The sequence below is a fragment of the Orycteropus afer genome, unplaced genomic scaffold (genome assembly GCF_000298275.1).
Source record: "Orycteropus afer afer isolate SDZICR_OR568_19922 unplaced genomic scaffold, OryAfe1.0 scaffold00327, whole genome shotgun sequence".
NCBI classification, from domain to species: Eukaryota; Metazoa; Chordata; class Mammalia; order Tubulidentata; family Orycteropodidae; genus Orycteropus; species Orycteropus afer.
The window spans coordinates 2,547,554-2,558,544 of record NW_006921914.1 but is presented as its reverse complement, the minus strand read 5'-3'; the positions used below and the strand labels follow the sequence as shown (position 1 = coordinate 2,558,544).

Sequence of the window (10,991 nt, the reverse complement as noted above, 5' to 3'; positions counted from 1 at the left end):
TGATGCTTTTGAGATATGATGTTGGCAAAGAATGCTGAAAGTACCGTGGACTGCTACAAGAGCTAACAAATCTGTCCTGGAAGAAGTGCAGCTGGAATGCTCCTTGGAAGCAAGAATGGCCAGACTTTGTCTCACTTACTTGGGTCATGTTGTCAGAAGGAACCATTCCCTGGAGAAGGACATCATGCTTGGTAAAGTAGAGGGTCAACACAAAAGGGGAAGGGCCTCAAGGAGATGGATTGACACAGTGGCTGCAATGATGGGCTCAAGTATAGCAAGGATTGTGAGGCTGGCACAGGACTGGGCAGTGTGACATTCTATTGTGCATAGGGTCACTATGAGTTGGAGCTGACTCTAGGGCACCTGACAACAACAACAACATAGTGCTGATGGCAGTGAGTTCAGTACAATACAGTATTTCCAGAAGAAGGAAGTGGAAATTCTGTGATCTGCACGTGAAACCATTCCAGAAGGTGCTAAAATCACATCTACAGTGTTTGATGAAGCTATGGAAAAGTGGCTAAATTTGTGGATTCATGAGATGACGACCGATTTTAAAAATAGTATAAACCAAACCAAACTCACTGCCCTCGAGAGAGATACTATTCATAGGGACCCCTTCTTGGGTTTCCAAGGTGGTAATCACTACGGAAGTAGATTGCCCAACCTTCCTTCCGAGGAGTGACTGGTGGGCTTGAACCACCAGCCTTCTGGTTAGCAGTCAAATGCCATAGGCACTACGCCACCAGAGCTCCCAAAAATAGTATAGTGGACAGCATTGTTGGAAGGCTGAAAGCCAAAGAAATATATATACCTTACCTAGGGTCAGGAAAATGTGAAAACTTTCTGGCTAGTGCTGGCTGGCCCACATGTTTTCAAAAGGGTATGTCATAAAGAAAAAATGTTAAACTTGCAAGCAAAGCAGGTTCTGCAGATCAGGAGGCTGCAAAATAATTTTTTTAAATATCTCCTAAGTGTTTTATATATAAAAAACCAGAACCAGTAGCTGTGGAGTCAATTCTCACTCACGGCAACCCCATGCATGTCAGAGTAGAACTGTGCTCAATAGAGTTTTCAAAGCTGTGACCTTTTGGAAATAGATCACCAGGCCTCTGGGTGGACTTGAACATCCAACCTTTTGGTTAGCAGTCAAGCACTTAATGATTTGCACCACTCAGGGATTCCCTAAGTGTCCTTGACTGCATAATATTCCATAATTACTGTAAATATACCATAATTTATTTAAGCAGTCATTTACTGATGGTTGTTTAGGCTGCATTCAATCTTTGGCTATTATAAACATCCTTATACAACATATCTTTCACATGTAAGAGTATGTTGTATATGTGTGTATATATATATGTGTGTGTATATATACATATACATATATGTGTGTGTGTGTTTGATTAGATCACTTTGGTCATTGGCCTGTTTCGATTGCTTGATGTAAAACCATAAAAAAAACTAAGGTCCCTGGGTGGTACAAATCGTTTGTGCTTATCTACTAATCCAAATGTTGGTGGTTAGAATCTACCCAGTAGATCCATGAAAGAAAGGCCTGGTGATCTGGTTCCATAAAGATTAGAGCCAAGAAAACCCTATGGAGCAGTTCTACTCTGTTACATGGAGCCACCATGAGTTAGAATTGATTCAATGGCAACCAACAACAGCCCAAACTGAGCATTCTATAAAAGAAGGAAGCCATCCTTTCTTCCTAGCTCTGATTCTCTGGGCCTTGCCCATCACCACCCACCAACCAGTGTTCTATGACTAGACTATATGCCACTTGATGCACATGTTCTCTCTCCTTCCTTGTGAATGTCAGCCACCTCTCACAAATCAGCTCCTGGGTGGCTGAAGAACAGTCCTCTTCAGGCAGCAATGATTTTGAAAGCTCAAACCTATCCTTGAGGCAAACATGGTCCAGAGGACATCTGAATGCTGATAAAGATGTGTTGAGCTTTTAGACCTAATGGTTTTTAGACCTGTTCTTTGTTCCTGCTGTGTTAGGGGTGGAGGTAGGGTGGAATAGGTGTAAAATCTTGGGTCTCCCTTTCTTGGGTTTCCCAGAAAGGCAAATTGACCCTTAAATACACTTCCTAGCATTCTGGGGCCTCCTAGGGGCATCACTTCAGATGATCAGTCCTTGGAAGATCAGTGCTCTTACGGGCAAGGGGTTTCTAGGGCCTCATTGGTCTCATGACTGCCAACATTTCCAGCATCTGTAGTCTTAAAGAGCTGAAGGAAGCCTGGAGATTTCCTGAAACAGAAAAGAGTGCTGGACAGAACCAGGGCAAATTCCCCTAGCAGGGCAAAGGAACGGGGAAATAAGAGACCAGAGGATTTAGTGACCCAAAGCGCCACAGAGTCCCAGGGCTGAAAATAGAGAAGCTGGTGAGTAAGGGGGATCAGATGGCACAAAATTTACAGCTTCGTACCAGCCATGGGGATCCAAAAAAGTATAACAGCAGGGGCTTTGTGCTGAAGGAGCTTATGGTAATTTAGTTGGAGAATAAAAGTTCATGCACTTGAAACAATTTGTAATTGGGTGCTAAATTATTTTATCAATAACAACGGAAGTGCTATAGGAACTCTGAGAAGGGACAAATCATGTGGTCCCCTGTTAGCTAAATAAGACAGTGCAAGTTCCAAAGGACTTTATGTCCCAGCTGCATCAGCTATAGCTTTTAGAGATTAGTGTGCCTGTGTCTTGCATGGTTTCATGGAGGAAGTGTGGGGGAAGAAGCTTCATCTGTGTCAGCATTAACAACAAACATAAATTGAGTATCCATCTCTCATGGAGAGGACAAACACAGAAAGAGTTCAAGGACCAGTGTAAGAGGGCAGGTACCAGTAGCATAAAGACAAAGAAAACTGTGGATTGAGGGAGGTAAGAGAAGGTTTCTTGGAAGAATTAGTACTAGAGCTGCTCACTGGAGGAAGATTTTTATTAAAAAAAACCTGACAGTTGCTGTCAAGTTGACCCCAACTCATGGCAACTCTATGTGTGTTCACAAGCTGTTTTTTTAGAAGCAAATCACCAGGCCTTTCTTCCAAGATGCCTCTGGGTAGACTGAAGCCTCCAACTTTTGCACCACTCAGGGACTCCGTAGGAAGGTTAGGGTTTGCATTAATGGAGAAAATAGTGGAGGGGGCTCTAAATGGCATCAACATGACACAGAGGTAGAAGTGAGCGAGGCAAATAGAATAAGTGAGAAAACCTGCTGCACTGGAGTAAAGGGTGTGTGATGGGGTTGATAAAGTTGGAGGAAGTAGTGTGGTGTCAGATTAGAGAGAGCCTTGGAAGGCAGACAGAAGGAGTTGTTTTACAATGATAATAGGGAGGTATTGTAGATTTGTGCATTTGGGGAATCCGGAGGGCAGGAGGACACAGGAGGAACAGCTTGAAACAAAAACGTTGGGATTCTACATTCTTAGATTCATACTCCCATGTTAGGGTGAACAAACCATCCCAGTTTGCCTGGGACATGGGGGCATGAGTTGGTCAGTCTAGTGAGATCCACCCTGAGAATAAGTTCCTAAAAGATCCCTGAAAGGTTCTGTACCATATGCTAGCATTAGAGAGCCTGGTCCCAATTGGAAGGCCCCAATCAATCAACATTTTGTGAAGTGTTCTCAGATTGATAGTCTTGACCTCCCTCATGAACTGAAGGAGCAGCCTTCTAGTCACCCGCTAGCACAGGTCCAGACTAAGATGGGGAATCAACCTCAGAAGGCAACAAAATCGGCTTTGGGAAAGGAGGTAGCAGGGGCAGGAACCTTAACAAACAACACAGCGACTACAGGAAGGCTTTTTTTCAGGCCAACCTCCTCTTGTAGCCCCCATTTTGGTGGCTAATACTTGGCCACTCCTCACATAGATTCTTTTTACTGACTTCCTGCAGCAAAAGGCAGTTGGCACAGCCTCTGCTACATTTATATTATTACCAGGAGGCAGATGTTTTCTCTTTTTCTCTGGGGTTTAGAATTATGCAAATGAAGGCAGGGAAACAAAAGCTCAGTGAGCTGGGGGAGGGTTGCTCTTCAGAATCCAGGCAATTTTCAGATCTTTTTAAGAAACCCCTCTCAATTTTTACTAAGAGCTCTCTTGGCTCCTGGCCAGTCTATTTAGAATCTGGCACCTCTTCAGACCCTTTCAGCCAGAGACCTGAAAGTTCATTCTAAAGCCCTATCCTGGCCTCACTTTGCAAGTGGAGAATTCAAAGCATACAACGTGAGCTTCAGTGTTTGTAGGCTGACTTTGAATCTTGACACACACACACCCCTCCTTTGTCTCTTCCCTAATTGGTGCACAATCTTGCCTGGAAGGGAAACTCTATGGCCTAATTGCCTCCCAGCCAACTCCCCCTCCCCCAGACATTATATATGAAGGGCAATAGGACCTAGGGAGGTTCAACCTTGCAGCCAAGGCAGACACACCTGCTTAACCACTCCCAGTGAGCGATTGTGGGAGCCAGCCAGTTAGCAAGTTTGGGAGGGCGGGGTAGGAATAGGAGGCTGCTGCTTTTGGAGAAAAGGAGCTATGAGGCTCCCTCCTGGGTCAGGGGGTCGTGGGTAGAAGTGCCTCTGAGGAGTGGCGCAAGCCACTTTTCGTCGTGCCTCCGCACTCGAAGCGTCCTTCGGTTTGCCCTCCAGGAATGTTCAGGCTGTCTACCATCTCGGCTGCCCCCGCAATCCCGGTGCCTTAGTTTCTGCTGCTGCCTGGGGTGGCTGGAACCGCGGGGCAGGCAGGACCCTGGCATCAGATGGTGCTCTAGAGTTTGGCGACATCTGCCCAGCAGGGTGGGCGCCCCGCACGTCGTACCTCTCACTAACAAAAGTTTCTCCGTGGAGAAGCAGCCCCTCCAGCCTTGCCTAGATTCTGGAGCGCGCGAAACTTTGCCTCTCTGTTCTAAGACGGAGCTCAGGGACCCGGTTGTAGCATTGCTTCTGCCCACGTCTGCTGTTTGGGGGCGGGGCTTAGGGAACCTGAGCAGCCTTCTGGGGAGCCCTCGACTCCGCGTGGGTCCTGAGCGAGCATTGCCAAGCAGGCGAGCGGGCGAGCAATAGCTAGAGGCCTCAGTAGTGAACTGATTCTCCGAAGGGACGCTCAACCTGCGCCCTTTGTTCTTTCCTGGCTCAGTTCTTGGCTGATTTGAGGGTGCACATTGGTCAGAACTCCTCGCGAGGAGGTGTTGAGCTTCGGTGTCCACCTCTGAGTGGCTACCCACCTGCCGGAGGCGGGGAGGGCTTCGAAAGAAGGAGCCGTCACGGAAACAGCTTTTTCCATGGCTTTTTTCCACTTGCCTGGAATTGGACTCCAGACTGAGCGCTGGGATGCTTACTTTTGTCTTGTCCAAGTTTCAGAGCACTCATGTTGACGACTGGAATCCTGGGCCAATTGAAAGTCAAGCTCAAAGTGATACTCCAGGTCTCTCGATTCTAGACTCTAACAAGTCTAATTTGAGACTAGAAGAGAGGGTTCTCCTGCTCCAACTAATAGATCTCCGTCCCAGAACTGGACTTGACGGAGCCCTCTTCACTGATCCTTGGACTGCAGTGGCTACAGGGTGCTCTTGGTTGGAAGAGGGTGTGTGTGCTCTGAAGACCAGACCTCAACACGCAGAACCTCGAGGATGGACAGAGTTTATGAAATTCCTGAGGAGCCAAATGTGGATCAAGTTTCACCTCTGGAGGAAGATGTCATCCGTGGGGCCAACCCCCGCTTTACCTTCCCATTTGGCATCCTCTTTTCCACCTTTCTGTACTGTGGGGAGGCTGCATCTGCCTTGTATATGGTTAGAATTTATCGAAAGAATAATGAAACCTACTGGATGACGTACACCTTTTCCTTCTTTATGTTTTCATCTATTATGGTACAGTTGACCCTCATTTTTGTTCACAGAGATCTGGCTAAAGATAAGCCTCTGTCATTGTTTATGCATCTAATCCTCTTGGGACCTGTTATCAGGTGAGCAACTTTTTAATCTCTTCCTGTACCCCCTGACTTGTGCAGAGAAAGATGAAGCTAGTATTTTTTTATGAGATGGGTTCTGTGCCTTTGATCTAATCAATTCTACTGTCTCCCACTCTTGGCTTCCCTGCCTAACATCCAAAAAATCTTATCTGAAATCCCAAACGCCACCATGAACATGTAGCATGTACCTCTGGTACTATGTGTGGTACCATTGATAATACTTCATTAGACAATGTTTGCTGTTTGGATTTTGGTTGTGAAAACTTGTATGGGACTGAGAGACTTGGTCACTGTGTGCACATAGGCTATAGCTGTAGAGTGTGTGATTTTGACCCTGTCCTTAGGTGTTTCGTAAATTGGATGAAAGAATCCTTCCTCTCTCCATCCCATCCCATGTTCAGTTTCTTTACTTTGAGCTGCTTGCTCTGGTACTGCTACCATTTTCAAGTTTTCCAGAGTTATTTGACATCTAAAAAATATTTTAAGCAAGCTGTGGTAGTCTGCTGCCCCAACCTGTTGGAGTTCACTTTTCTGTGTCAGTTCACCAATCTCCTGTGTATCCCTATGTATCTTTCTTCAATAAAAGTACACAGTTAAGGGGCAAAGGAAGATGGTCTCCATGCTTCATCCAGATGCAGTAGCACTATGTAATAGTATCAAATCTTTCCATTCTGATGGAATTGAAGGGACTAGAATGTGCTTTATCCTAGGGAGATAGGCATCTGTGTCAGCAATGTCATTTAGATGCTTTAGAGTTTTCAAAGTGAGGAAACGTTGCAAAACTTATGAGGTCAGGAGGGAGGAATGGACCAAGTATGTCTTGATTGCAAAATAGGCAGAAACCTATAGTCAGCTGAGGAATATGGGTCAGAGTGTTGATGTTACAATTGCGATGGGAGGAGATCTCATCCTTAGAGAACTACTACAGTCTGTGAAACTGATTAAGGATGGAATCCTCCCTTTAAAAGATTATCAGTATATTTTTAAACAGGGAGGAATTGATTCAGTTTCATCAGAGAAGATATAGATATCATCAGAAATGGTGACCTGGAATTCAGGAGACAGTCTAGTCATTGCTCTGTCATTGACTACTTGCATGACCTTGGTGAAATTTCTTAAGATGACTTGGCCTCAGTTCCCACATCTGTAAAATAAATAGGACAGGCTTGGTCATGGATATCAAACTCAAATGCTTACAGGGGCCAGGTAGGTATCATAAATGAGTGAGGCAGACTGAGTATAAGGAAACAGTCACCTCATGTGTGATGATAAATGAAAATTAAGTCTCAGTGTCAGAGAAATGATGGGGAGTAGTGAGTACTGTGCAGTCTAGAGTACACGTAACCTGTCTAAAGGAGGCAGCTGCCCTATAACTCCAGCCCATTGCTTCCATTTTGGAATGTGGACCCAGTATTGCCAGATCCCTCAACTTTTCAGGAAAAGCCAAGACAGACTTTTATATAAAATGTCATGATTTTAAAATTGGGCTCCTGATTAATTAAAACAAAACACTGTCTGGGCCAAACTACATCTGTGGGTCAGCTGTGACTCAGCTGGCTTATATGCAACCTTTGGGTTAGGTGATCTAAAGGTCATTTTCAGTTCTAAATCTTTGATGTTAAGCTATTTGATGTTAAGACCTCATTTTGAACTTAGAACCAAGACATTTAGCGATGTTATTGGAGGAGCAAGGCACTTAACCATTCTTCTATCCCTTTTCAAATAACTGAGTTAACGATCAAGCACTCTCAAGATGCAAAGTTCAGCAAGCACCACCCCAGCGCCCAGTTTTGACTTCCTGGTTTGTTTAGTGGCCTCCCAAGCCATCTTTGATTTGGGCACTCTGAATGGAGTGTTAAGTGCTATATTTCATTTTTGTGATTCACCTTCTGTTTAATATGATTGGGAGGCATTTATCACCTCAGTCAGCTAACCCCACAGCAGGAAAAACAAAAAACTCATACATTAAACCCAAGGTAGGCTTGTTTTCAAGGCCAAATGTTTTTTAGGTAGGTAGGAACTTGATTAATGCTATCAGGCACATAAAGGTGTTTGGAAAGCCTAGCTTCTTTATATGAAATGTGAATATTTATCCGAAAATGAAAATTTACTCTAATTTACTGAAACTTATAAGCAAGGCAGACACTTTTACATAAACCAATAAATGTTGTTGGGTACTGTCAAGCCAATTCTGACTCATAGTGACCCCATGTATCAGAGTAGAACTGCCTCATAGGGCTTTCTAGGCTGTAATCTTTATAGAAGCAGATTGCCAAGTATTTCTCCCACAGAGCTACTCAGTGGGTTTGAACTACCAACCTTTCTGTTAGCAGTTGAGCACTTAAGCATTGCATGACCAGGGCTCCTTAAACCAGTAAATAGTGCTAAAAATGAAAGCACAAACAGAAGGGTTCATTCCACCACTTCCCCCAGTATTTTATTCTGCAATAACATTGATGGGCTTGGGTTAAAATATAAAATATTTTATTGAAAATGCATTTATGCATTTTCCCTGAATAGGAAGAGTGTGTCCATTTTCCCTCTCCATTCTCTCCTTCTATCTTTTACTCTTGGAGGTTTTATGGTTTGCCCCTAAAAGTGAAAGTTTCAAATGACATGTTTCAGAGTGGTACATGTGCACCAACCTCAGAGGGAGCCTATGGATAATGGTAGAGGCAGTGTTTCATTCTGTTATACATAGGGTCGCTATGAGTCGGAGCTGACTCGACGGCACCTAATAACAACAACAAAACAACATCATTGTTCAAAACCTTCCCACCGAGAGACAAACCTAGAGAGCACATAAATCTCTGAGCCTGTTTTAGGTTTATGTTTCTGTTCAATCATATTGTTCTTATTGCCATCCTGACCTCCCTATATTCTTTCTTTCTCCTCATGCTTTCATTCACTTAGAAAATATTTATCAAATACCCACTATGTGATGAGGCCTATGAGCAAGATAAACACAACCTCTGCCCTTAGTCTGTCAGGGAAAATGTCTTAATTTTCACCACAAACGTTATTACTTGTCATAAGAAATGATCCACAGTTTCCATTCATTTCAGTGTGAGTGGGGGAAGTGGTAACTCAGGTCTTCCAAAATGAGATGTTCTCGTTGTTTCTCTTCTGTTCACCACATCAAAACTAGTAAGGACTTCTGATTTGTATCAGGAGCTGGGAGGGGTACAACAGGAAATGTGGTTTTTTCACTGTTTCAAGGGTGGGAGGGCCTCATAAGGATGTTCTTTGTAAAGAAAGAATCTGGTTTAGAAGGCTGTTGTCCCCAAACAGGTCAGGAGCCACATTTAGAGGGACCTTTTGAGATTCCCTAGATAATGTAGTACATTGGTTCTGCATTGTCAAGTCTATTAAATACCCTTGTTGCCAAATGGCTTCCCTGTGGATATGAGAGGTTTTCTCCTAACGCTGCCCCACCACCTCCACTGGAGACTTTTTGACTGAGACAGGTATAGTTACAGGCTCTGTCTTGAAAAAGCAGAACTTAAAAAACTCCAGTTCTAGAACTGAATGCTTTGAATAAGAAACACTTTACCTCAGGATCTGAGGTATTAGAAAGACCAAGGCCTTTTGGTACCTTCCTGGTTCTCTCTCAACACAGAACACAGTATTACTTAATGCCTTTTTCTTCAAGTCATTTTTCTATCACAGTCCTCAAAAGACGTACTTCTGAAATGGTATTCTTACTAGGTGACCAACCAACCAAAACAGGATTTAGACTCAATTAACTTGTAGAAGGCATTACCAACCCTTTGATTCATGAACAGGACAGGAGAGTAGGAATGGCAAAAGGTAGCAAAACTTCCCTGAGTTATTTTTCCCCTCATTACAATCTCCCTTCCCAAGACAGCTTTAGTTAAGTTCTCGTGATGCTTTACTTCCGCAGATGTTTGGAGGCCATGATTAAGTACCTCACACTGTGGAAGAAAGAGGGGCAGGAGGAGCCCTATGTCAGCCTCACCCGAAAGAAGATGCTAATAAATGGCGAGGAGGTGCTGATAGAATGGGAGGTTGGCCACTCCATCCGGACTCTGGCTATGCACCGCAGTGCCTACAAACGTATGTCGCAGATCCAAGCCTTCCTGGGCTCAGTTCCCCAGCTGACCTATCAGCTCTATGTGACCCTGATCTCTGCAGAGGTCCCCCTGGGTAGAGGTGAGTGGGGTCATGTGAGGGGAGGGCTCCATTCAAATCAAGACTTAGAAGTCTAAACTGGAGCTGTTCAATACACTGGCTATTAACTTCACGTTGCTATTTCAATTAAAATGAAATAAAACCCCAAATTCACTTCATCAGTCACATTAGCCACGTTTTAAGTACTGAATAGCTACATGTGGTTAGTGGCTACTGTGTTGGACAGTGCAGATACAAAACATTTTCATTATCACAGAAGGTTCTATTAGACAGTGCTGGGAGATTGTTAAAGAACTTTGGGGAGTCAGACATTTCAGGCTTGCCAGGTTTCTTAGGCTGGTGGTTCAAACCCACCAGCCACTCTCAGAAGAAAGACTGGGCAATCTACTTCCATAGAGATACCGCCTCGGAAACCCAACGAGGGGTTGCTATGAGTCGGAATCAACTCAGAGGCAGTGAGTTTGCTTTTTTTTTTTTTTTTTTTTTGAGGTTTCTGAAGCTAGGGTAAGCAAGACTAAAAATGCCACAGATAAACCTTCTGTGGGTCCAGAAGAAGCTAGTATTACCAGCAGTCAGTAGGCGATTTTTCTTTGTCCAGAGTGTTTAAATTATGCTGTGTTAGTTTCTTTTTTTCTTTTTGATTCACGGATGGAAGTCTTTAAGTAAGAGATTGCCAACTATCATCAGAATCATGTGACTCATCCAAATCGTGTGATAACTTTCTTTGAAAACTTATATTCCCTCCACAGAGGGTGTAGGGAGGCCAGGAATCTGATTTAAAAACAAAAAACAAACAAACAAACAAAAAAACCCAGTTGATTCTAATCCTCCCAGAAGAAAGGCCTGGTAATCTACTTCCAAA

At 43.9% G+C, this 10,991-nt stretch overlaps 1 protein-coding gene across 1 annotated transcript in view; it reads left to right on the top strand.

Annotated features, from left to right (window-relative positions):
• The first annotated feature begins 5,607 nt into the window (after positions 1-5,607).
• XKRX (XK related X-linked) overlaps positions 5,608-10,991 on the top strand; it is a 31,705-nt gene continuing 26,321 nt past the window's right edge. The window contains exons 1-2 of the mRNA XM_007952178.2: positions 5,608-5,971; positions 9,882-10,150. Coding sequence (XP_007950369.1) covers positions 5,637-5,971; positions 9,882-10,150 — 604 coding nt within the window. The 5' untranslated portion in view covers positions 5,608-5,636. The remainder of the gene's footprint in view (positions 5,972-9,881; positions 10,151-10,991) is intronic.